The sequence below is a fragment of the Vulpes vulpes genome, chromosome 1, assembly GCF_048418805.1.
Source record: "Vulpes vulpes isolate BD-2025 chromosome 1, VulVul3, whole genome shotgun sequence".
NCBI classification, from domain to species: Eukaryota; Metazoa; Chordata; class Mammalia; order Carnivora; family Canidae; genus Vulpes; species Vulpes vulpes.
In genome coordinates this window covers 141,535,578-141,562,060 of record NC_132780.1, presented here as the reverse complement: position 1 = coordinate 141,562,060, position 26,483 = coordinate 141,535,578, and the positions used below count along the sequence as shown (strand labels likewise).

Here is a 26,483-nt window from a genome sequence, read left to right as displayed (position 1 = left end):
GGGGCGGGGGGGTCACATAACGTTTAGTGCTGTGTGAAGGAGCGCTGTGGAGACCTGGAAACTTCCTGCCTGGTGGCTGACATCAGCCTTGTTTACATCCTGGAGAAAGGTGGAAGGTACCACACTGCAAGGACGCTGCAGCCCACAGCTCCCCTGCAAGGCTCGGGGCAACAGTAGGCCTCAGAGGAGATCCGGTAACCCCTGCAGGTGCCCTTCCACCTCCTCACCTTCCAGAAGAAACTGCGGATGCTTTTCCTTTGTCCCTTCGTCGCCGCGCACCCCCGGTTCCACACACAAGGTACCAAGAAGGAACAGCACTCCAGTCCGGAGCCCTGCCCCAGGCCCTACTCCTCACCCTCCCCCAGAAAAGCCCATTTATTCCTAAGCGCGCTCCCCAGAACCTCTTTCCCCCCACCCCGCCCCTCCCGGTTCCCAGGACCCACCCAGCGGCACCCGCGGAGACCCGGAGCGCAGGCGGATGTAGGCGCGCACATGCGCACCCGCCCTCCGACCCGCCCCCTGGCGACGCGGGGCGTCCCTAACGACCGGCGCGGCTGCGCGGTGGGCCTGCGGGAAGGTGAGCGTCCCGGCATGGAGAGTGGGTGAGGTGAGCCCGGGAAGACAGCTCAAGCCCAGGCCTCCCTTATGGGGCTGAACTCCCCCTGCCCCCGCTCCCGCCTGGCTGAGATTGGCTTGGCTCTGAGCCCCGTCTGTCCCCACAGGAGACTCCCCACCCCCACCCATTTGAGGTGGGACCCTTGCTTCTCCGCTACGGTCACTGCATATTGGCCCAGAGGTTTAAGGTCTGCAAGTAAAGGGGTGCGGGGTTGGGGGGGCACCACGAGAAGGAGGAAGGAGAGTGTGGGGCATCGGGTAGGTCGTGGAGGAGAGCAGTCCTGAGCCCCGGAGGAGCCGCAGGCTTCTCAGAAAGACGGACTCCCATTCCCAGCTCCTGCAGGCTTGCAGTCCCTCCTACAGGTCCAGAAGCTTCAGTATCTCCCTTCCTCCCTCTCTCCCACAGCATGGCTGGTTTCCCTTGGTTACTAAGGAGCCGCAAGGGCCTCCTCACCCCTGGCAAGTTGGGGGAGGGACTCGCTGGCCTTTGGAGCTGAGCTTCCCTGCAGGAGTGTCTGAGCCCAAGGCAGGAGTAAGGGGTGAGGAATGAATACTCTGGAGCCCTTTTTAAGACAACAGACCCAAGTGGTCAGGAGTTGGGAGAAGGGCCAAGCCCAGGGGTGTGATAAGTGTGCCATCTCACTGGGGCCAATCACCAAGCATGCTGGGCCCGGGCTCCATCACAGAACTTTGCTGTCCCTCTTTTGTGATTTCACAAACTAAAAATTTCCAAGTGGGAATTTGGGAGGCATATGGCCGGAGGTAGGGTCTGATGGAGGCATGAAAGAGATCAGGAAAGTAAAACAAAAGCCCAGGGCCCCTGAGGACAGATGCCTAGGGAGGGGTCTCCTCTGGGATCCTAAAGTGAAGGAGAAGCTGGCTGAGAAGTCAGAGGAAGCACAGTGGGAGAAGTGGGTAGAGGGTATAACCCATCTAGCCGAGCCAGCCCAGAAGGTAGTGTCCAAGGGGCACAGAGGTGCTTCGGCTCCTCAGTTAAGAGGAAGGCAGGTTAAAAAAAAAAAAAAAAAGAGGAAGGCAGGTGAGAATGAGGACCAGGGATGTGATGAGCAGGAAGGAGAGAGAGTTCTCCCCCAGCCTCTTCAACTTTCCCCTTCAGGCAGTGGGGAGAACCCTCTGGCTATAGCGGTTCGATTTAACTGGAGAGTTGAGAAGAATAGAGAAGGTCTGAGATGTCCAAGAGGAGGGAATGTGCTAGAGATTCAGGCACTGAGTCCCAGGTCTCTGAGCAATATCAAGGGCCCAATGTGAGCCATGGAGCAGGAAAGTGCAGCTCTACAGAATGTTCTTGGGTCCCCAGAGGCCTCATGCTGAAGGATTCAGGCGACGGTCCAGTTCTGTGGAAGGGCCTCATGTCTGGCAGTGACTTAGGGGGTGAGGGAGTCTGGGCTGTTTAGGCCAGCATCTAAAGGGTTACCCCAGGCTTCACACTGGTGACAGGATGAGAAGCGCCCATGAGCTGCAGAAAATATGAGGCCCGCTGGAAAAGTGCCATGAACAACTGAATCTGGACAGTTTAGGAAGCAATCCCAACAGCTTATTATTTCTATGCTTTTGTGCATGGAAGTAACAGACAGCTTTGAATGGGTATCAGCTGAAACTTTAGGTTTCCCACTTACTAGCTATGTGATGCTTAGCAAGCTACTTATGCTTTCTAAGCTTGTTTCCTCATTTGTGCAATGGAGATAATAGTGTCATAATAGCAGGAATAGTCCTCAATAATAAACTGGAAGATTGAATGAACATACCTAGGTAAGGCATGTCACATCTTCATCACAACATCTAACACATATTTTGAAGGGTGGCTCTGGGCCCAACATGACATGAATCCTCTTACACACATCAGCTCCTTTAAAATCTTCTGGATAATCTTAGGAAGTAGATACTATTAATTTCTACCCCCATTTTACAGATAAAGAAATGGAGGCTTAGTAGGGTGAAATGACTTGCCCAAGGCCTCACAGATGCTCTGGGGTAGAGTGGAGATTGGCCTTAATGCAGTATAATTCCTAAGTCCTTATGAGCTGCCTCCTGCTGTGCAAATGCTTTGAGAGCCTAAAACTCCATAAATCATAGCTGGGTATAGGCAAGATATGGTTCCCAGGACACTTGTCCAGCAAATGCAAGCCATCAAAAACAAGGCCAAGCTGGCCGAACTAGGGCATGTTGTCACTTTATATTACCTGTGCTTGGGCACATAGAGAATAGACTTTTACACCCAACCCTTTGAGTTATGGCCTGAATGTGATTTTAGGACCCTGGGCCCTGGTCCTAAGGACTCAGAACAGAGAGCTGGTTGGGGGAGGATTGACCTTTCTACAGGGATTGTGGTCCTGTGTGGGGTTAGGCTGGATGATGGCTGGAGACACAGCATTGTAAAGCCCAACAAGCCTGTGAAACCTGTGCCAGGAAACAAAAGGTCACAGGACATGTCCCCACCTTCCCCATCCTAGAGTAAGCTGTGCATTTCAATAGGGGCACCAGGTGGTGGCACAAGAAGTGATCACTCCCCATGGCCCTGACTTTCTCTCTGGAATGTGAGAAAAGAGAAGGATCAGAGTGTTCAACACACTTCCAGTCTTCATACTCTGGGATTCTCTGTCTACCCCATAGGTTCCCTAGGGAGAAAAGCTCCAAAGAGGAAAGTGGGTGCCATTTCTGGAGCTGTCCTCCTCAGGCCCTTGGGAGCTGTCGGGGTGCCTTTGGGCCCCTCACTAATGGGTGTCTATCCACCCCCAGGCTTCCAGGAAAAATAATGCCACCTGCTACCACCCTCAGCTGCAGACTGGTGATGCCTATGAAGTAGGTGGAGTTATCTCAGGTCCCCTGACTTATTCTCCTATGGGCCCTCCACCCGTGGTGGTGTGTTCTCCTTGCCCTCTTCCTAACTTGACTTTTTGGATCTGAAATTCATTCACACTGAGGTGTGGATGCCTGATAAGAGGGGAGATATCGATATTGATATAGATATAGATAAATGTATATGTTATGAACCAGTAATTTCCGTAGTAGGGTGCCAATGTCTCATTGCTTTCCTGGCCTGGGGAGGCCTTCTCTGACAGGCTCTCTTTGCCTAAAGATAGGAGCCCAGCCTCCCAGGAAGCAGGGACATGCCTTCCTCTTTCCTGGGGAAGGGTGGAAAAAATGTGGGGAGGGGACACACCCAGAAAACTGTGGAAGAGCAGTGCCCTGTGGTGACAGAGAGGTGACCCTGGGCCCAGCCCTCCTAGGTGTCCTAGGACCAGTCATTTCTCATCCCTAGCATGAGGATAAGAAGCCCTACCTCCACTGTAGAGTGGCTGTAAGACTCAAATGACAGCACAGCCCTGAAAGAAGTTGGTAACTGCTAATTACTGATATATCCTATGGCTGAAGAGATGAAAGGTGAGGCTGGAGGCCCAGGGTGATCAGGATAGGAAGGGGCCCCAGGAGTTAGGTGCCAGGCCCTGTGTATAATAAACCTGGGGGCCTCTGGCCCTTCTCAGCCACCCCATTGAACTATTTCATCTACTGATTTAGGATTTTTTTCCATCATTTCATTCACCAAATTGTGAGCCTACCCAAATGGTCAGGACCCTTTGGTCACAAATGGGCAGAAACTCAACTCAGCATCAGCAGAAGGGACCTATTAGAAGCCTGCCAAGGAGGTCTCAGAACCAGAGGAACTGCTGAGGAGCCTGGCAGTTCTGGGGGCCTCAGGGCCTCAGATGGGGTGCCAGGTGTTCTCTGTCCATCTCTCAATCCTGCTGGTCTCCTCCAGGCTTCATTCCCTCCTGCTGCAGACAGGTCTCCACATGAAGGGAAACAGCCTCCAGCAGCAGGAGATCCGTATCCTTCAAGGACATCCGTCCTTATGTCTACCTCTGCTGCTGCTCCAACAAATCCCAGAAAGGACCCGGATTGGCTGGCATCAGGTGGCCAACTTTGAGCCAATCACCCTGACCAATATGGGACACTCCTATTGGCCAGAATCTGTTCTTAGAAGGGGGTGGGGCAGCTCAGAAAACCAGCTACCTCCTGTAAGGCAGACCTGACATGGGCTAGGGAGTAGGGAGAAAAAGGAGCTGGAAACAGTCCCTGGGCCTCAAGGAGCCCACAGCCTAGTGTGGGTGTGGGTGGGGGTGGAAGGTCATCAATCAGATCGTTGAAGGGACACAGGTACAGGGTCTGATAAAGGGAGGGGCTGATTCGGAGGGAGGGGGGTGAGGACAAGAAAGGCTGGAAGGTTTCAGAGAGGAAGTGGTATTTAAACCCAGACTTGAGAAAACCAAGGACTGTCCATTTCCTGGGCCAAGGCCGTGGGAAAGGCCTTCCAGGCAGAGAGAACTGTTTGAGCATAGGCCAGCAGCGTGAACTAGCCTGCAGAGTTCCAGGGGCAAACAGGAGTTTCTTTTAAACAGGATGTCCAGGCACAGCCCTGTTGGGGGGGGGGGGGGGGCGGGCTCAGCGGTTTAGTGCCACCTTCAGCCCAGGGCTTGATCCAGGAGACCCGGGATCGAGTCCCACGTCGGGCTCCCTGCATAGAGCCTGCTTCTCCCTCTGCCTCTCTGTCTCTCATGAATAAGTAAACAAAATTTTTTTAAAAAATAAATAGGATGTCCAGTCACAGGGGCCTTCTTTTTTTTTTTTTTTTAAGATATTTATTTATTCATGAGAGACAGAGAAAGGCAGAGACATAGGCAGAGGGAGAAGCAGGCTCCCTGCAGGACTCGATCCCAGGACCCCAGGATCATGACCTGAGCCCAAGCAGACGCTCAATCACTGAGCCTCCCAGGTGCCCTGGGCCTTCTCTACTGAGTTTCAGGAAGCCGAGCTGTAGCGAGTGGCCATGGCAGCCTCGGGAGGGAAGGCTAGTTGTGAGGACTATGCTGACGGCCAGCGCCAGGTGCTGAGCAGCTAGAGCTGGGATCCAGGCCAGCAGGCCCCTTCCCCTGCCTTCTCCTGCAAGGGGTTTTTTTTTTTTTTCCAAGATTTTATTTATTTATTCATGAGAGACATAGAGATAGAGGCAGAGACAAGGGCACAGGGAGAAGCAGGCTCCCCGCAGAGAGCCTCATGTGGGACTCAATCCCCAGGCAGGGATCATGCCCTGAGCCAAAGACAGACACTCAACTGCTGAGCCACCCAGGCATCCCCCTCCCCACCCCCAAGTTAAGGGACAGGAGGGCCGGTGTGATGGGAAGTGGAATTGGCAGGATTCAACAGTAACCAGACATGGGGGGCCTGGTGCCCCTGGCCAGGTAGGGAGCCAGGAGGAGGAGAGGCTTGGGAGAGACTCTGAGTTCTCCAGAGTGCAGAAGGCAGGCAGCAGGCATGAGTTTGGAGCTCAGAGGAGAGGTGAGAGCTGCAACCATCTCCAGGAGCCGGGCAGGGCAGGCTGGCAGTTCCCAGAGGAGCCACAGCTCGTGAGGGGTGGGCAGGGTGACCCAGAGCCTACAAATAGACTTCAGGAATGATCAGAGATGTGGGAGGCGAGCCAAGAGAGTGGTGGCCTCACAGTGGGTGAGAAGGGGGGGCAGGTCAGGTTCACCGCCTGCTCCTGCACAGGGAGGGGCCCTGCTTTATGTCATCTTTTTTTTTTTTTTTTTGTCTTTATTTGATCTGCAGTTAGTTAACATATGGCGGTTACCAGAGGGGAGGTGGGGGATAGGTTGTACAGGTGATGGGGAAAGTGAAAACTATCACCTCTTAATTTTTTATGAGGTTAATGGTTTCAACATTGTCCTTTCAAATGACATCAGACCTAGTGGTATGGAGGTTTCTGTAAACATAGTCGTTGCAGGATCAGGATTATAGGGGCTCTTTTTGATACCCGCTGGAGTCCCTGGAGCACTAGGAGGGATGCTCTGCCTCTTCCTTCTGAGGAGGTGGTGAGGGCCCAGGAGACTGCCCCAGGGTGGGTCCTGCAGTGTCAGGCCCACAAAGGGACTGCAGGCTCTAAACTGCAGCATGAAAGATGCAGATCAGACCTTAGGAAGAGACGTTGGATCCTAAGACAATGAAGCCCTAGATAGTGGAACCAGTGCCAGGCATGCCAGGCAGCCTGTTCCAGAGGGCCGCCAGTCTGGCCCCAGGTCGGGTTTCCCGGACATCTGGCCTCCCAGGAGGAAGGAGAGGAAAACAGCCTACCTGGACGGTGAGGCTGGGCAGAGAAATGCCTGGAGTCGGCTCCAGGGCAGCACTAACCAGAAATCTGGGGTTCCTTCCACCCCCCACCAAGCCGGGTCCTGCTCCCTTGGGCATGGCCCACAGCGTGTCGTGGGAATACATCTGGGCCCAAAGGGCATACCGGAATGTTTTCGGCCAGAACTCTGGAGGGAACTTTTGGCAGGAGCCCTAGGAGACCAGATGCAGAGCTGGCAGCAGCAGGCCTGGCCCTTTGGCTCTTTCCTCCTTGTGCCCAGACTGCCAGGCCCCTCCATCCTATCCAGCCCCAAACACCACCACTGCCACCTTGCCCTTCGCCTCTCCCCTGGAGATAGGGAAGGGCCACTCCAGGATTCCATCCCATCTCAGGTCAGCGCTCAGAGGTGGCACTCTAAGCTACTCCCAGCCTAAGACCCCTGTCCCCCATCCTCCATAGCCCCCCACACCCCCAGTACTCTTTTCAGACATTATCTCGTCTCCACAACCCCCTGCAGATAAGGAAAGTTGTATGGATAAGGAAACTGAAGCTCAGATAGGTTAAGTAAATTGGCCAAGGTCACACAGCAAGTCACTGGCAAAACCAGAAATGCAAAGTCATCTGGCACCTCTAAGCAGCATCCCCTCCCAGCCACGCCCTCTGAGGGGCTATTAGTCAAATGCACCAGCTGGTTATTCCATCAATCTGGACACAATCTGTTTGTGCCTCTGCATTTGATTTGCATAAGGGTGTCACAAATACATAGATGTCTTCCCTACACTGCCCCTGTCCCCCCCCCCCCGCCGCCCCCGCCTTTCTCGCCCCCACCTCCCCACACACACAGCCAGGCTCTTCCTCCTTGAGATGCCTGGTGGACTGGGGAGTACCATCTGGTCCTCTCCATCTGCCAAGGACACCTATGCTGGTTCAGAGTGTTCCTTCCCACCGGCCACTACACAGTGCACCGAGTCACAGAGCAAATCTGAGGGGAAACTGCCCAGAGGAGGAGCTCTGTGTGGAGTGGCCCCATTTCAGCCTGCAGCCTCAGGGCACCTGCAGCAAGCGTGCACAAATGGACAAATGCGGAGGAGGGTCCCCAGCCCCAGATACATCCTCTGTCTTCTGTCTCCAGCCCCAGATTTAGCTGCTTTTTTGCCTCCCACGCCTTCCCCGCTGCCGTCTGGAAGGCAGGGCGGCTGGGAGAACTAGGAAGACTGGATCAGATGGGCGTGGAGGGGGGTGGTGCAAGCCAAAGCTCTCAGAGGGGAAGAGGGAAGGTGCCGGCCCCCTGGACAGAGCCTGGGTCCGGTTCCCCTCTCCCTCCTCTCAGCCTACACTATCCAAAACAGTAGCCACTGGCCACACATGGCTATTGAGCTATCCGATTTGGAAGGCTTAGTATGCAAAAAGGTATGTAAAATATCGCATTAATAATTTTTATAAGAACGCCTGGGTGGCTCAGTGGTGGAGTGTCTGCCTTCGGCTCAGGGCATGATCCCAGGATCTGGGATCAAGTCCCGCATCAGGCTCCTTGCAAGGAGCCTGCTTCTTCTTCTGCCTGTGTCTCTGCCTCTCTCTGTGTGTCTGTCATGAATAAATAAATAAAATCTTTTCTAAACATAATTTTTATATTGATTACATATTTCAATGATAATATTAGACATATTGGGTTAAACATGAAACTAATTTCACCCATTTCTCTTGATTATTTTTTATTTTATTTTACTACATGTTAAATAGTATATGTGGCCTACATTTTGACATGTATCTCATTTCTACTTGGCAGTGCTGTTCTCAACCCCATCCTCCTGGTCAGGCAGTGCTGTTCTATAAAATACTTAACCCCAGGAGCTGTTTTGAACTAAATGGCTCCTTTTTTAAAGATTTTATTTATTTATTTATGAGAGACACAAAATAGAGAGGCAGAGACACAGGCAGAGGGAGAAGCAAGCTCCATGCAGGGAACCCGATGCGGAACTTGATCCCGATGCTCCAGGATCACGTCCTGAGCTGAACGCAGATGTGCTCAACCGCTGAACCACCGAGGCGTCCCAAACTAAATGGTTCTTAAATTTTTTTTTTAATTTTTATTTATTTATGATAGTCACAGAGAGAGAGAGGCAGAGACACAGGCAGAGGGAGAAGCAGGCTCCATGCACCGGGAACCTGATGTGGGATTCGATCCGGGGTCTCCAGGATCGTGCCCTGGGCCAAAGGCCGGCGCCAAACCACTGCGCCACCCAGGGATCCCTAAATGGTTCTTTATTATACCTCGAGCGTTTGGCAATATGCATCTAGACCTCTCATCTTCAGAGGGGCAGTACAATGTAGGGTTCAGAGAATTAACTTGAGGGCCACCTGGCTGTCTCCATCAGTAGAACATGTAACTCTTGGTCTCCGGGTTGTGAGCTCAGGCCCGATGTTGGCTGTAGAGATTATTTAAAATCTTTAAAAAAAAAAACATGAACTTGATAGACCGAATTTAAATCCATCCTTGTTATTTATAAGCTGTGTGACATGGGGCAAGTCAATTAGCCTCTCTGTGTTTTGGCTTCACATCAGAAAAATGGGAAAAATAAAAGTGTCTATTTCAAAAAGGCTTTTGTGAGGATTAAATTGGTTAATATGCATAAAGAACTTTTTTAAAAAAATTTAAGTGTCCAGGAGCACCTGGGTGGCACAGTCGGTTGAGCATCTGACTCTTGGTTTTGGCACAGGTCATGACCTCAGGGTTGTAGGATGGAGCTCCATACCAGGCTCCACACTTAGTGGGGGTGTCTACTTGAGATTCTCTCTCTCTTCCCCTCTGCCTCTACCCTGCCCATTCTTGGACATTCTCTCTCTCTCTCTCTCTCTCTCTCTCTCTCTCTCAGAAATCTTTTTTAAAATACATAAATAAGCATCCAACATATATTAATTACTTCTAATTTCTGTATAGATATTATTATCCAAAATGTCGGCCTGCTCCTTGCTATAGTTGCGTGTGTCGTAGTATACTATGCCTCTTTAGATGCATTATTTTATTCACTTCTCCCACTCCTCTTATAAGTAACTGTCCTCTTCAGTTTGTAGAGGAGGCATATGAAACTAGAAGAGATTCAGTAACTTGCCCAAGGCCACACAGCTAACCAGTAGGATTTTTACCTGAATCTGCTCTACTCCAGAGATGGACCCTTAAGAACCACTCTGTGCTACCTCTCTTGCTAAATGCCCACTGAAACCCTCCAAAATTAAGATCTCCACCCCTCCTCTCCCTCCAGGTTCCCATGGGCACCAAGAACCTGCCAGTCTGAGAGACTCCTCGTCACAAGGCCATCACCAAGGGGCTACCTGCCCCTAGGCTGCCAGTCCACAGCATGCAGGAAACCCTAGTGACACCAACACTGTCAGTCCTCAGCCGATCCTCTATCACCATGCAGGACAGGTCCTCCACCGCAGGCCAAGCTTCAAGCACAGGTCCCCAGCCCTCAAGACCCTCAGTCATCCCACCCCCCAGCAAGTCCAAGGGCTGGAAATCCGGGGCCAATGTACGTCGGATGCGCAGGATCATAGCTGAGGACCCTGAGTGGTCACTGGCCATCGTGCCCCTCCTCACAGAGCTCTGCATTCAGCACATTGTTGAGAACTTCCAGAGTGAGTCTGTCCCTGCCCTGGGCAGGAGGTTTCAAAAGGCCAGGAGTAGGGTAGGATGGGTGGGGACTGCCTGCCCAGAGGCAAAACCTCAAAGGCTGGGCCTTGGGGCAGCCCCTGCCCTCCTGCACTGGGTCCTCATCCCCAGTAAACACTGCCCTTACCCTTTGGAACCAGAATGGTTTCTCCCACTGTCTCTACTTCCAGGGTCCACCAGATTCCCATCCACACTGTGCACTGCCTGTCTATGCCCTCTCTTCATCTTTCCCACTGTCTCCAGCAAAACCCAGCCCAAACCATATTTACCAAACACCTCCTCCAGAAAGCCCTCCCTGGTTGACCATCCTCCACTCTCTTGGAGCCTTCCACAGTGCATATAGGTTCTTGGTTTGTTCTGTACTTTGTGCTCTGTAAATGGTTATCCTTTTCAAAGATGAGTTCCCAGCCTCTCCTACTGGTTGGGGTTGTGAGGACAGGATCATCATTTATCTGCAGCACCTACCACCACCTGACCTACAATATATTCTCCTGACTTATTTACTATCTGCCTCCTCTCCTAAGAAGGAGTGGCTTCCACCGTCTTCCTCACTCTTGTACCCTCAGCACTTAGTGTCTTGGAGCACAGTAGATGTTCAAATATATTTGTTCTGTTTTGTTTTGAAATTAATGAATCAAATCATTTGGGAATCTCTGGGCTCAGGATTATCTCCTACATCAGACTAAGTAATACCTGAGGGCTAGAACTGAGATTCTTGTTCAGACTAGGAGCTCCCTGGAACCAGACAGGAAGATGTCCACCTTCAGGCAGGGAACATCCCAATGCCAGGGGCTACATCTCTATCCTCAGACTAAGCATCCCTTAGAGTAAAGGCTGCCCGCCCCCTCTCAGGCTGGGGCTGCCTGAGGGCCGCGGAAGGTCTTCCATTTGCTTGGGTGCCCCCAGGCAGGACCAGCCCAGGGTACCACGTTGTGGTATCCCCACCGCTGTGACTCTTGCTTTCCCTCCTGTTCTCAAAGACAACCCTATCCTGAAGCAGCTGCTTCCAGAGCACCAGCAGAAGGTCCTGAACCACTTGTCACCCGACCTGCCGCTGACCGTGACCGCCAACCTGATCGACGACGAGAACTACTGGCGCCGTTGCTGCATGCAGCGCTGGCCCGTGTGCCACGTGGCCAGGCACGGAGGCAGCTGGAAGCGCCTGTTCTTCGAGCGGCACCTGGAAAACCTGATAAAGCACTTCATCCCGAGCACCACAGACCCCGCGGTGATCCTCGACCTGTTGCCATTCTGCAAGAACTACGTGCGCAGGCTCCGCGTGGATCAGTTCCTTCCACCCGTGCAGCTCCCGCTCCAGCCATGGAACGGGGAGCTGTCCGACTCTGGCAGCGAGGCCGAGATGGAGCAGCCCACCGGGGACCACTACCAACTGCGGGACCTGGTAGCTGGCCTGAGCCACCTGGAGGAGCTGGACCTGGTGTATGGGGTCAAGGACTGCGGCATGAACTTCGAGTGGAACCTCTTCCTCTTCACCTATCAGGACTGCCACTCCCTGGCGGCTACTATCAAGGCATGCCACACCCTCAAGGTACCAGGCGGCCGGGCCTTCCTCTACGTCCCATTCTCCCCTCCTCTTCCTCCTCCTCCTCCCCTTCCTCCTACTCCTCCATCCCCATCATCTCCCATTTCCTTCTCATTCACTGACCAAGTGAATGCACCCTGCACCAAGCTGGATTCTGGGGATGCAGGATGGAACAAGGCACTGCTCTCCCAGTTCTCAAGCCACTTACTCACCCAAGGAACATCTGCACCCTGGGCCCTATCCTTGGTGCTGAAGATTCAACAATGAGCAAAATTAATACCATTTGTGGCCTCTGGAGCTAGCAGTCTGGTGGGATAAAAGGCACTCATCAGCAATCATGTAAATGTAAAATTACAACTAGGCTAGGAATGCTAGATTTAGCAAATAAAAATACAAGACATCCAGTTAAATTTGAAACTCAAATACTCGACAGATAATTTTTCAGTAAAGTATGTCCCACGTATTCTGATTGGAAGAGGGAAAGCCTGCCAAAGAGTCAGAGAAAGAGGAAACGGGGTGACATGGCCTCAAGTCACAGAGCGGAGGGAGGGGTGAATCGCAAGAAAAGGAGCAAGCAGCAATGGAGTGGGGTGATGCTGAGGACCCAATTTAGCAAGCTCAGAGGTCACAGAGCCGGAACTGTCAGTGGAGTGCCAGGAACAGGGGCCAGATTGGAGTGCTTTATGGAGAGAGTGGGAAGTGAGGAAACAGGATGGCTGTGATCAGCTTATTCAAGAACTTGGCTGTGAAGGGGATGAAGGGGAAATCAGTAATATGAAGGGTTTAGGTTTTCTTAAAAAGATATTTGCATGCGTTTAAAACCAGCATAAAGTTCCATTGGACAGCAACAAAGCGATGAGTCCAGGAGAAAGGCATAGGTTCATTTACCAAGGAAGGTTCTTGAGAAGGCAGGGAGGGTGGAATTGAGAACTGAGGTGGGGCAGTTGGCTCTGGGCAGAGGAGAGAGGATGTGGTGGATAGCAGTGGGCTCGTGTTTGGTATTAGGAAAATGAAGGGTTCCTATTGAATGGCCAGGGAGGCAGGAGGAAACTGAAGTGCTGAAAGGAGGCTGTCAGGTGGCTCCCTGAAGTTTGAGAAGGCTGGAGAAGGTTGAAATCATTGTTATAGAGTAAGAGAGAATATGTTGTCTGGAGAAACAGGGCTAAATTGGCACACAGCATTGAGGGTCTGTCGGTGGTTCCAGAGATACCAACCAGAACTGTCATGTGACATTTTCCGTTACATCAATTGCTTGGGCACAGATAGGCAGAAAACAGAGTGGGGTTGATCCATGGTTGGAGCTTTGCCAGATAGGTACAAAGAAATGATGACAGACACAAGAGGCTCTAAGCTGGCTAAGGGAGACATAAAGAAAGCAGGGGAATGAAGAATGGGAAGAGGGTGGAGAGGCCCCGTGGAAGAGGGAGGAGTGGAAGGAGCTGGTTAGGAGAGGGTTAGGACTCCCATCTCCAGGATTCCCCATGCTAGTCCTACCCCATTCTTTTGTCTTTTCTCTCCATCCTTCCATTCCCCATCTCTCATCCTGCTTCTTTCCCTGGCCTCTCCATCCACGAGTTCCTCTCCTGGCCATCAAACAGGAGTTGGGGCATCAAATAGACCTGGATTTGAACCTACCTCTGGGGCTTGATCACTGTGTGACCCTGAGCAAATGACCTGTCCACCCTCAGCCTTCATTTTCTATCTGCAAAGTAGAAAGAACTCATTCTACCTGCCTGGGGGTTAGAGAGTCAGAGATAATTGTTATGATAACACTCTAGCAGCATGCCTACCGCATAGTAATTTGTCAATAAATGGTAGGCATTCCTTCTACTGCCTGCCACCAGTTCCGCACTGCTCTGCCACCGGGGGAAGCCCTGCCCTGGCCAGGGCCAGTTGGATGGCCAACACCAGATAAGCAGAACCTCGGGCCTCCCTGTGGCCTGCTCCTCTACCTGCAGAAGGTAGCTGGGCAGGCAGGCAGATTCTCCCTGGCTGCCAGGTGCTGCATACTTTCTACCTGCCCACAGACCTTCAGGCTGACCCGAAGCAAGGTGGACGACGACAAGGCACGCATACTAATTCGCAGCCTCCTGGATCACCCAGCCCTTGAGGAGCTGGACCTGTCACACAACCTCATCGGGGACCGGGGCGCACGTGCTGCGGCCAAGCTGCTAAGCCACAGCCACCTCCGTGTGCTCACCCTGGCCAACAACCAGGTGCGTGCGCCTGGTGCCCAGTCACTGGCTCACGCCCTAGCACACAACACCAACCTCATTTCCCTCAACCTGCGCCTCAACTGCATTGAAGATGAGGGTGGCCAGGCACTTGCCCATGCCTTACAGACCAACAAGTGCCTCACAACCCTGCACCTCGGGGGCAATGAACTCTCTGAGCCCACCGCCACCCTCCTCTCCCAGGTGCTCACTGTCAACACTACGCTCACCAGCATCAACCTGTCCTGCAATCACATCGGGCTGGTAAGCTGTACCTTCTGGGGCTGGCAGAGCCAAGAAGAGCCCCATAGCCTTGGGGGGTGAGTGTGGCAATCCAACTGCCTTGAGGAACTTCCAGGGTAATTGTTAAGACCACAGACTTTACCCAGTTCTATTCCCAGCTCTGCCATTTTGCACTTGGTTAAATTACTTAACGTTTTTGGGCCACCATGTCCTCATCTGTAAAATGGAGATAATAATAGAATCTACTTCTACGTGTTGTTACTGAGAGGATTAAATGAGTTATACTTATAAAGCAGTTAACATTGGAGGCACTGGCTAGGACCTCAGGATCGCTAGCTATTACTATTATTCAGGGTTATAGCCTATGCCAGGCACTATTCCTTTATTCCTACAGTTATCTAGTAGAATGTGTATTCTTTTTTTTTGAAGATTTTATTTTTAAGTAATCTTTACACCCAACATGGGGCTCAAACTTACAACCTCAAGATAAAATGTTGCATGCTCTATGGACTGAGCCAGCCAGGCACCTCTAATAAAATATGAACTCTTTTTTTTTTTTTTAAGATTTATTTATTTATTTGAGAGAGAGAGAGAGAGAGAGAGAGAAGAGGGATGAGGGAGGGGCAGAGAGAGAGGGACAGAGAATCTCAAGCAGATTCCATGCTCAGTGTAGAGCTTGACATAGGGCTCAATCTCACAACCCTGAGATCATGACCTGAACCAAAACCAAGAGTGGGACACTTAACTGACTGAACCACCCAGGTGCCCCTAGAATGTGTATTCTTAACCCCACTTTACAGATGGAAAATTGAGTCTCAGAGGGGTTAGTGCATCACCTGAGAGCATCCAGTCAGTAGAGAATGTCAGTGCTGTGATTCAAATCCAGGACTGGGTACCCCTGGGAGGCTCATTTGGTTAAGCGTCTGCCTTCAGCTCAGGTCATGATCCCAGGGTCCTGGGATCAAGCCCCACATCAGGCTCCCTGCTCAGTGGGGAACCTGCTTCTCCCTCTGCCTGCCATTCCCTCTGCTCATGTTCTCTCTCTCTTTTATTTATTTTAAATAAAATCTTTTAAAAAACAAACAAACCAGGGCTGGTTGAAAACCAGATTTGTTTATTTGGGGTACCTGGGAGGCTCAATCAGTTAACTGTCTACCTTTGGCTCTAGTCATGATCTCAGGGTCCTGGGATCAAGCCCAGCATTGGGGTTCCCTGCTCAGTGGGGAACCTGCTTCTTCCTCTCCCTCTGCCCCTCCCCCCCATTGGTGCTCACACTCTCTCTCTCTCTCAAATAAATAAAATCTTTTCAAAAATATTTATTTGAGGGAGAGAGAGAGAGAGAGAAATGCAACAAGGGACAGAGGGAGAGAGAGAATCTCAAGCAGACTCCCTGCTGAGTGTGGAGCTTGATGCAGGGCTGGATCTCTGGACCCCGAGATCATGACCTAAACAGAAAACAAGAGTTGGATGCTTAACCAACTGAGTCACCCAGATGCTCCACCTGGGTCCTTTCTGATAGACAATGTCTCTCATTTTCTTGAGCAAGTGTCAAAACAAGAAATGCAATTTACATGAACACCTAGTGAACAGACGTATCAATATAGTATCATTGAAATGTACTTTCACTGCTTGTGACACATGCTAATAGTTTCCTTTATATTCTATTCTACTTCATTTTTTAAAAATGCATCTGTAACCCATTAAACTGACTTTGCACCACACTATTGGGTCACAACCATAGAACACAACCATTCTACCTCCCACATAAAAAATTGTTCATATCAGGTGTAGCCCACCCAACAAGGGGCTGGAGCTTGGAGCTATGAGGACTAGTGAGGGGGACCCTCCATGTGTTCCCTCCATGTTGGCACCCTGTACCAAACCTCCCCAGAGAACAGTCTTGCTCACACACACACACACCGTCTCCCAACGGAGTGCTCTTGGCCACAAGTAACAGAAAACCGATCCAGGAAGTGGCCTAAACAAGAGGAATATTCAATACGTCCCATAATCAGAAGCCCCAGGGTAGAGGATCTTCGGAGGTGGTAAATTCACTGGCTCAGTGGTGCCATCTGCTCTGCCCACCCAGCCACTTGGCAGTGTCCTCCCAGGTGCTTCTCTCAGGTCCCAAGATGGCTACTGCATGTCACTTGGGGCCATGCTCAGAGACAGAAAAAGGGAGAGCACCCCTCTCTCTTGTTCTCTTTTCAGAGTGAGAACAACCTTCCCAGAAACCACTTCCTCCATACTTCCTCCTCAGATGTCATTAGCCAGATCTGTCTCATCTACCCATGGTAGAATCAGAGGAGTGGAGTTACCAACATTGTCACAGAACCATGTTTTTCAAATCATGAGGGTCAAAAATTCAGTCTAGTAGGTCTTGAGTACCATTTTTCTTATAGAATAGGATAGGATAGGAGAGCATAGGACACATTAGCGTGCTGACCAAAAGGTTAACCGTTGTTTCGTGAAACTCTCATTCTAGTCACATCTTTATATAAATGTGTATGCGCATGTGCAATCCTAGGTAGTGATATAAAACGACCCCTTCTCTTGTACTCCTCTCCCAGGACGGTGGGAAGCAGCTCCTGGAAGGCATGTCAGACAACAAGACCCTCCTGGAGTTTGACTTGCGCCTGTCAGATGTAGCCCAGGAGAGCGAGTACCTCATTGGCCAGGCCCTCTGTGCCAACCGGGAAGCCGCCCGCCAGCGGGCCTTGAATCCCAGCCACTTCATGTCACCAATCACTGCCAAGGGCCCTGAGAACCCTGTAGGATAAGGTTGGGGAACAGGGCTGGGGCAGTGACAGGACCTGGGTCACTGTCCTAGCCCGATCTCTCATTTCATGTTCAATCATTCCTCCTATAGAATGTTACATGGGTCTAGAGGAAGGAGACAGGGAGAGACCATGGATATCCTTGCGGTGAGTGATCAAGTGTGATGCAGATAAGGATATGAGGTGGGGGAGGGAACTGGGATGGGGGAAAAAGGGGTATGTACCCCTGGAATAGGATGTTACCTGAAATGACTGACTTCTTCCAGGATTAGGGAAGGCAGAGAAGACCAAAAGCCAGTCCCTGCCCAGACTCTCCCATGGAGGCCATCCATCTCTCTGACCCCCCTCCCCACCATGTTCCTCTCTACTGAACAGGTCCTGGACTTCTTGACCTTCAAAGATGTGCATGCATGCACACAGAGGGACACACGCGCACACGCGCACACACACGCGCGCGCACACACACACACACACAAACACACGGTCTTTCTCTCCTCTGGTGACTGCAGAGCTTTGCCTGGCTCTTCCACCCTCACCCCTGCCGATGCTCCCTATTACTTGATGCTGCTAAAGTGATCCCGTTCTACAGGCCATTCCATCCCCTCATTCTTACCCGCCCCCCTCAACCTGGAAAGGGGAAAACAGAGGTGACAGGAGGGATTCAGACCCACTGCCCCCACCAGGGAACTTCTGCTGGGAGGAGGAGGAGGGCGTGGGGGAGGTGCCACACTGGGGAGGGAAGTCAGTGAGTCATCTGCAACTTTATTATCCACCAGTTTGATTTGTACAATCTTTGCGCTTGGAAATCCACGACAGAAAGGCCACAGTGTGATGCACCCAATTGACAGATACTCTCCCCAGCCAGGCCCAGCCCACCCCACAAGCCCTTGTCCCCAGCACAAAAGGAGCCTTCCGGGTGCCCTCCATGAGTCCCTGTCCTTCTGCGGCTGCCCACAGGAGCCACATCAGCCCACAGGGCCACAAGAGGACCTGATAGATCCAGGCTGAGCCTTGTCCTCCATCCTCCTCCCACTGAGAGACCCAGAGCCTCCAGAACTGTGGTCTTTCCAAAGGATGGGTCATGGGGCTGCAGCCACAGCCTGGGGGTGCCTGCTTTTCAGGGACTCCTTCCAACAAGCAGCGCCGAGCAGAGCACCAAAGGGGGCTTGGGAGTGACTGCACTTGTGTGCCTGTCTGGGCAACCTAAAGTCTGTCTTGTGCCTGACACCCTCTGACAGTTCTGGAGTGCAAACGTGTAGATGTGAGGGTGTGTGTGAGTGTGTGTACATAGCCACAGCTGCTAGCAGAGGTTCTAATTAGAGAAACAAGAACATTCAGTGTAAAGTTTAATTTTAGAGATTAATTAATTTTCTGGTTTTTGTTTTCCCTGGCAATCAATAAAGCTACCAAGAAAATAGACCAAAGAATTGGTTTCTCTCTAAGTCTGTGCATGTGTGGAAGGTGAGGCCGTCTGTGTTAAGACCTAGGCAGACACAGTCAATACAGGCAAAAATAATAATAGCCCCCTCCCCCCCCCCGCCCTGTCCCCTCCTCCTAGCTCAGGTTCTGTGTCAGGAATGGACCTGAGGGAGAAGGAGCGGAGTCCCTCCCTCCTTGGAGTCGTGAAGTGGCTGGGCTGCCTTCACACAAGGGCACGACATCCAGGTGCCAGCTGGCGAAGAACCGGGGCCTGCGGCCACAGCTCACCACCTGTACCTCACAGATGTCCATTCAAAAAGAGAGGTGCTCCAACTGCCAGGCCCCCAAGGAGCACAGACTCAGAGGCCAGGCAGGTTTCGTGCTGGCAGGCAGGGGGCCACCGCTGCCCAGGGAAACCTAGTGGGCAGCCATTCCCTCCAGCCCAAGCCACCCCTTCCCTGGCCTCCTCTGCCTTTCCCACTCTGCCATCGCCACAGGGAAAGTAAAGCTCAACACCAATGGGCCATGGGCCATGGTGTCCCCACAGTCTGTACCTCCTAAGCCCCCCAGGGAAGGGGGAAGGAAAGCCAGAGAAGATGTTGCATAGGTGGCAGTCATGCCCTTGGCAGGTGTAGTCCTGGCTAGGCTGAAGGAGGATGGGCGAGGAGGCTGAAGGAGGGGAAGGAGGAGCTCTGAAGGCTCAGGCAAAGTGAGGAGCATCAGGGGTGAGCGATGTTGGCGGCCCAAGGGTGATCCTCTCCAGCTTGAAATGTGAGCTCAATCCCTGGGCACTGAGTCTGCTGGGAAAACTTTAGCCAGGGGAGTTGAGAGGGCAGGGGGTTGGTTGTACACAGACATGCACACTGAAGCGCATCAGGGGGGGAGTGGTCGGGGAGAAAAGGCGGTGTCAGAGCTTTAGGAGAACAGGAGGTGGGGCCAGTGCCCTTGGGTGGTGGCAGGGTGCCCCTTTGAAGACCCTGGGATACACTGCAGGGCTTCAGCTCATGGGATAGGGGAGGACACGGGGGTCAGGCAAGATTTGGAGAATTCCTGCCTCAGACCCTGCCACTGGAATTGAGTATTTCTCCAGTTGGGGCTTATGAGCACATTCTCAGCCCTGCAGAGGTAATGTGTGGGGACAACCGCTCTTCACACCACCTCCCACAAGTCTGGGGAAGGCAAGAGTCGCCCCAGACAACCCCCCACCTTTGGAAGTCCTTTCTGTCTCCCTCTGCTGCCCTCTCCTCTTTTGACTCCCACCGGCCACCACGAGAGCTCCCCTTTGTCACCCGGGTCTGTCTCCCCCTCTTTCCACCCATTCACCATGACCAGCTTTAATGAAGGTGCCCTGGGGAGTATCGCACCCCCCTCTGAAGGGTGAGCCCTCCCAGAGCCCGGGTTAGGTCGCTGCTGCCAGGAGGCTGCAGAGTTCAGAGACAGGATTGAGACACATCCCCTCCACATTTTGCCTCCCTCCCCCCTGGGCAACTGCTCCTTGGGGCCAAAGAGCAAGAGGGAAGGGAGCAGAGTGACGGCTGTGGTGTGAGCACAGTCCCTCCAGGACCCACACTCCAGGGACCCAGCAAGATAAACAGCGGTGGAGGGAGGGGCAGAAAGGAAACCCCGATGTTTGGGGCCAGCGCCAAGAAGAGAATAGCAACATTTGCACGGTTTTGAGCTGGAGCATCGAGGCTGACATGTGGCCCCGGCCTCAGACCCACTGAATTAATTAGCTGGTTGGAAGCCAGCCCTGGTGTTCACCAAACCACCACCCCCTCAGTAGGGAGAGGCCCCGGTGGGGCCAGGCAGCGGTGGAAGGAAAGCTCCAATCTCCCTTCCCCGCGCCTCGAAACCTCCCCAGCTGCACAGCGAAGGCCTCGCCCTGGAGACGGGCCCCACGCGGTGCCACAGAACAGTCGCCACTAACAGTCAGAAGATCCATTGAAAGGCTGGACGGGAAATCTCGAGTGTGCGTGTAGGAAAGGGAGGCGCCCCCTAGAAACGCAGGGGCGGGGCGCGGTTCTCCGGAGCCGCCTCTCCCCTTCCCAGCCCTCGCCGTCGCCGTCGCCGTCACCGGTCTCTTTTTGTACAGGAAAGGCGGGTCCGGAGCCCACGGGGTCCGCCCCGCGCGCCCCCTCGCCGCCCGCTCCCCGCGCCGTGCCCAGCCCAGCCTCAGTCAGCATCACCACTGCCCCCGCTCCCCGCGAGGAGCACAGTCTGGCGGGGGCGGGGGCGGGGGCGGGAGGGAGGCCGGCGCGAGGTCACAGTGAGGTCTCTACGCAGGAGCCGTGGCGGTGCAGCGGCCGGTGGCTGTGGCCCAGGCACCCCTCTTGCCGGTGCACGATGAGCACCGGGAAGTAGAGGGCGTCGTGGTAGGGCGGCGGCGGCCCGGCCTCCTCCTCCTCGTCGTCCTCGTCGTCCCCCATGCTGGCCTGGCTCGACAGGCGTGTCTGCTCGGTGGGGCAGCTCGCCTCGTTGACGCTCCCGCTCCGGCTGCGCCACAGGCAGCTGCGCCGCGAGCCGTAGAGGCGGCCGAGCGAGAAGCGGCTGCCCCCGCAGCCCGGGCCGCCCCCGGGCCCCGGGCCGGCCCGCGGGCTGGCGCAAATGCTGAGCGCGCTGCGCGAGAAGATGGACGAGCTGCTGACGGCGCGCTGGCAGTGCTCGCAGCTGCGCCGGTAGGGGGCCGCGCCCGCCGCGCCCGGGCCGCCCACCCCGCCGTAGCGGCACGCCGGCCCGTAGCCGCCGCCCGCCGCCCCCGCGCAGCGCGCCCCCAGCCCCGCCAGGTCCATGAGCACCGCCTCCGAGTAGCTGGGCACCAGCTGCTGGTTGGAGCGGATGTGCCACTCGAGCTCCGTGCTGTCCACCGTGTTGACCCGCGGCAGGCGGTGCGTGAGCGGCGGCAGCAGCTCGTCGCTGGGGCTCAGGCCGCCGCCCGCGCTGCTCGCCGAGCCGGGGCCCTCCAGGCCGAAGAGCTTCTCCACGTGGTAGTGCGCGTAGGCCGTGCGGTACTCGGCCAGCACGCGCAGCGGCCACGACAGCGTGAGCAGCGCCGCGGCCCAGAAGGCCGACGAGCAGGCGTACCAGGGCGGCCGCGCCGGGTCCGGGAAGGCCACCATGAACTCGCGGAAGTCCACGTTCTTGAGGTGCATGCCCTCGCGCGCCTCCATGTAGTCGTCCAGGCCCTCGTTCTCGGCGAAGAAGCGCGCGCGCTGGCACAGGTAGGCGTTCTCGGCCTCCACGCTGGCGAAGCTGAAGCACTTGGTGAAGCGCAGGCGCGTGGCCGGCGCGCCCTCCAGCCCCACCAGCGCCTTGGACACGTCGCGGACGCCGCAGCGCGCGTAGTCGAACTCGGCCTCCGCCACGTGCGTGTTGACGCGCTCATGGTAGACCTGCGGCGCCGGGGAGGGCGGCGGGAGTCGCTTCTGCAGGCTCACCCTCGTCCGCCCCATCGCCGCGCTCGCAGCCCGCGCAAACCCTAAGGGCCTGCCTGCCCCGCCTTAGAGCCCGCTCGAGCCCAGCCGGGAAGGAGCTTAGCATCTGCCCCACAGAGCAAGGCGGGCCGAGCGTCCGCATCAGGCCTGCGGACGGGCGGGAGCTCGGACCTACCTAGCGGGGCGCCTGCGCCTGCGGATTTCAGTCAAGCGCTGCTCCGCGGGGGGCGGGGGGCGGGGGGCGGTCAGGCGCTGGCCGCGAATCGGGCTTGCCCGACCTTTTCGCCCTGTCTCCCGTGCCCTCCGCTGCCCCTTCTTCCCTTTCACAGGTGTGTTCCCAGAGGGGCCGAGGAGCACCCTGTCGAGACCACCTTTGTCTCGTCTTTGTCTCCGGTCTGCCCATTCCCACCTTAGCTCTCTCCCAGCCCCCTACCTGATGCTCACAGGCCCCAGGCTTCTGTTCCCCCATCCCAATCCGGAGAAAATGTCCTCTTCTTCCAAGGCTCGAGTAACGCCTGAGCCTCACGGGTCACGGGTCCGGGAAGTGCTCGTTGGCCCCGGCCCCCATCTCTCCGTGGGGCCTCCCATGCCTACCTCCATCCCTTTGCCAGAAGGCTCCCACCTTTGGGAGCCTTGAACTTGGGACCTGGGGCCCTGGGTTTGAATCTAGCACTACCACTGAGGAGCTGCAGACCTTGAGCACAAGTCATTGAGCTTAGGGTTCCTTACCTGTGAAAGAGGACCTGAAAGCAGCCGCCTCACTGAACAGGTGAGAGCATGCTGTGAGATAGTGCATGTGAAGCCATCTCCAACCATTAAGCACTAAGCAGTATACACCACCCTGGAGCCACACTGCCTGGGTTCAAGTACACCACATACTGTTGGTTTGACTCTGGGCAGGGTACTTAACCTCTCAAGGCCTCAGTTTCCTCATCTGTAAAATGTGGATAGTAGTTACCTACCTCACAGGGTGGTTATGGGGGTTAAAAGAAATGACCTGGCATTTATAATGTATGTAGGGCAGAGCCTGGCTGCGAGTGTTCCCTGTTATTATTATGGTTGTTATTGCCCTCCTGCTTCCATGTCCACAAGAGCTCAGTGTTGCCTGTGCTCCTCCCCCTGGGGACAGTCAGTGAGGGTCCCCGCGCCCCCCCCTCCCATCTGGACTGACCTGTGCTCCCCTCCAGCCCCTCACCTGGGTGGTGGTGTAGGCGTCTCCATTGCGGTATCGGGTGACCTGGCGGGTGCGGCGGACATAGTGGTAGCTGATGGCCTTCCACCAGATACAGGGCGTGGCCTGCTGCATGCGGCCCACACGCTCCCGCACGCTGCTCACATCAACACGGTGCTGCAGCTCATGGCGGGCTTGGCAATGCCAGCACTCCACCAGGTAGACGGCGTACAGCATGAGCAGGAAGGCCAGGGGGATGTAGACATAGCCGTTGGAGCAGGGGCTGTCGTGGTACATGAGGCTGTTGCCCTGGTAGGCGCTGCTGAAGGTGAGGCGGGTCACCGTGGTTACGTGGCACCAGGCCACAGCCCCCAGACAGCCGTACATGAGCAGCGAGAGCAGCAGGCACTTCCAGTGGGACTCACGGCAGAGGGACTTGGTGAAAGAGGGCTGGATGGGACGCTGCTGCTCAGACGGGCAGAGGAAGGTCCGAGATAAATGGGGAGTGAGATGGAGTGGCAGGACCCAGCACAGAGATGGATGGAGGGGTGAAAGCCAGCGGCAGAGATGACAGGCAGACAGGGATGTGAAGAGAAAAGGTAAGACCGAGATGGAAGCCGAGGACCAAAGACAAAGGCAGAAATGACCCAGAGTGAGCCATGGGGACAGGAAAAGAGAACAGAATGCCAGTATAGGGAAGTACACAGAGAGAGAGAGAGATATACCCCAAAAGGCAGAGAGGAATCAGAGCCAGAGATGGAGGGAGGAGGCCCAGGTGGCAGAGAAGACACAGATGGATAGGATGGCACCCAGAGAAACAGAGTCCAAAGACAGACATAAAGATGGCCATGGAACAGAAGAAGGTGTGGATGGGGAGACAGGAAGGACAGGCGTCAGCGAAGGCAGGTCCCCAGCCAGGATTCCTTCTAGGTGTTCCAGGAAAGTGGGCAGGGACCCACTGACCTCACCTTCCCACCTAACAGGTGGGGCCCTCATCTCTTCCCGATTCTTTGAGCCTTGGGTTCTGGAGGAGCCAGTCCTCTTTGACCCATCCACCTCCCTGTCCCTCACAGACCATTAGTCTCATACCTCCTTTGGAGGGGAGGGTGGGCCCAGAAAACCCCAAGCTCTGACACTTTCTCCACATATGGCCCTAGGCCCCCTGTAAGTCTCCTTCCTGGACCCTAACATCCTTTCCCTGTTCTAAAATGAGAGGGAAAGGACTGGTGTCTCTGAGTAGAACGCAGTCCAGGAGGAGATATCCAGAAGGGCAGAGGCAAGTGGCTGGGGAGTGGGGATGTGGGACCAGGGTAGGAGGGAAGGGAGGAAGATGTTTGCAGTCCAGTCATTTGTCAAAAGAAAATGATTCTTGGGGCTCTCTGGGGGCTGTTAAAGCACTCAGCCCATTCTTCCCCCCCACCCCTGTCACCCCAATGACTTGTTTACATGTCTAGACTGAGTGCTCCTGAGGGGAGGGTCTCACTCTGTGTGTCTACCATGGTTCTGGCACCCTGAAGCCACTTAATAAATGAGAATTGAGCTGGATTTCTTGTGGTGGGCTGTGCTTTCTCACTCCTCCTCCCTGCGGGTAGCCTTAGGAACCCCCTTCCCCTAACACACACACACACACACACACACACACACATACCCCCTCCTGCTGAGATTCTGATTTCCTCCAATTTCCCAGGCCTGACCTGGAGGCTAGCCAAGGAAAGGGAGAAAAGGGTGGAAAGGAAGGGCACAGTAACAGGCAGCAGCCCTGGGCCTGGTGTGAAATGAGAGGAAAGATCTGGAAGTGCAGATAGGTAGGTGGGCTAGGCAATAGCACACAGCCTGTCCAAACAAGATTAGGGTACATGTACCTTTCCAGGAGCCTTGGCCTTGGAGTGTGTGCAGATGTGCATTTTTGTGTGCCCCCCTGAGTGTGCACTTGTCCCTCTGAGAGCACATCTGAAAGGGTCTCTACCTGAAGGTCCGTCCCCGCCCATGTGCTTCTGCCCCTAGTGCAGTGTGTATGTGTGTGCACGAGTGTGCATGGGCGATGGGGGGGGAGGGGAGCAGTGCTCCTGGTCTCTTTCTCAAACCTTTGTTTCCAGGTTAAGAGCACTGGAGAGTAGGGCCCCTAAATAGGGATATGCTTATTTCCAACACTCCGAAAGCCTCCTGGGCTCAGCCCCCCCCCCACCCCACCCCCCGGGGATTGGGGGAGAGAGGTAGCTCACACACTCCCGGGGACCCCGGGGGCGAGGAATCGCCTCTGTATACATCTGACCTTCTGAGGACCACAGCTCAGGTGCCACCACCACTTCCCCACGGTACCCTCCTGCCTCTGTAGCACCTATACGTCGCCCTTCCCGGCCTTCAGGATAGCATCCCCTCCGCGAGCCAGGATTCCTGCCACCGTCCCCACCCGATCCGCCCGGGGTCCGCGAGGCTCCGCCCCCAGGCCCCTCCCCCTGCCCGGGACCCCCGAGCCCCGCCCCCGGCGCAGCCCCTTCCCCGCCACCGCGGACAGCTCCGGCCGCCGGTGGGGGCATCGGCGCGGGACTGCGGCTGCGGCGGCCGGCTCGGGGTGCGGGGCGCCGGCCGCGCTGCGGCGGAACCCGCGGGGGCCGCGCGGCGGGGGATGGGGGGCCAGGCTGCGGCCGCGCCCGGGCAAGGGGCGCCGCCTGTTCTCACCTCCTCTCGGGCGGGGCCCTCGTCCGCCGCTGCCGCCGCCGCCGCCGTGGGCTCTTCCGGGACCCCGGGGCCGCCACCGCCGCCGCCGCCGCCGGCGCTCTCTCCCGCGGCCGAGCCAGGGGGGGACATGGCGTAGAGGGGGTGCGTCGAGCTCAGGGCTTCCCGGGGGGCTGCCGGGGGCCGAGGGCATCCTGCGCCGGCCCTGGGGAGGGGGCGGGAGGGGGCGGGGCCCTCGCTGCTCCCCACCCCCCGCCGGGGGGGAGGGGGCCTGGAAAGGGCACCGGGGGTAGGGGGCTCGGGGCTGGGGGTGGGGAGGCGGGCTAGGGGGCCGGGCCGGGGGGGCCGGGGCCGGGGGCGGGTGTCACCTTGAGGCCCTCGCGGCGCCGCTCCGCCTCCCGCCCGCTCCCGCCGCCGCCTTTTGTCTGAGCCGAGCTGGAGCCAGCGCGCCCCCCCTCTTCCTCCCAGCGCTGGAGCCCCGCCCCCGGCCCCCCAAACTCCGCCTTCCCCAAGCCTACCTAATAGCCACCCCCCAAAGAGGAGAAGCAACAGGGGCTCCCCGCACCCCTTCCCCACTCCCAGCCCT

The 26,483-nt window shown here is 55.3% G+C and overlaps 2 protein-coding genes across 4 annotated transcripts; one reads left to right on the top strand and one right to left on the bottom strand.

Annotated features, from left to right (window-relative positions):
• The first annotated feature begins 540 nt into the window (after positions 1 to 540).
• Positions 541 to 18,619, top strand: TCTE1 (t-complex-associated-testis-expressed 1). Of its 2 annotated transcripts, XM_072733080.1 has the most exons (7): positions 541 to 607; positions 10,018 to 10,390; positions 11,405 to 11,973; positions 13,995 to 14,444; positions 16,994 to 17,194; positions 17,293 to 17,347; positions 18,062 to 18,619. In XM_072733080.1, exons 2-6 carry the CDS (start codon positions 10,114 to 10,116, stop codon positions 17,308 to 17,310), a joined length of 1,515 nt encoding a protein of 504 aa, XP_072589181.1. In that variant the 5' UTR covers positions 541 to 607; positions 10,018 to 10,113; the 3' UTR covers positions 17,311 to 17,347; positions 18,062 to 18,619. The 2 variants fall into 2 exon arrangements, with proteins under 2 accessions (XP_072589181.1, XP_025846786.2); XM_025991001.2 differs by lacking the exons at positions 541 to 607; positions 18,062 to 18,619 and having other exon boundaries at positions 9,796 to 10,390; positions 16,994 to 17,324.
• A 1,761-nt stretch (positions 18,620 to 20,380) lies between these two features.
• On the bottom strand, positions 20,381 to 26,450 carry TMEM151B (transmembrane protein 151B). Of its 2 annotated transcripts, none has more exons than XM_072733058.1 (3): positions 25,901 to 26,450; positions 23,246 to 23,686; positions 20,381 to 22,008 (listed from the first exon to the last, which is right to left on the bottom strand). In XM_072733058.1, the coding sequence occupies exons 1-3, from the start codon at positions 26,027 to 26,029 to the stop codon at positions 20,881 to 20,883; spliced, it is 1,698 nt and encodes a 565-aa protein (XP_072589159.1). In that variant the 5' UTR covers positions 26,030 to 26,450; the 3' UTR covers positions 20,381 to 20,880. The 2 variants fall into 2 exon arrangements, with proteins under 2 accessions (XP_072589159.1, XP_072589170.1); XM_072733069.1 differs by having other exon boundaries at positions 23,246 to 23,540; positions 25,901 to 26,099.
• Between the last annotated feature and the right edge of the window lie 33 nt (positions 26,451 to 26,483).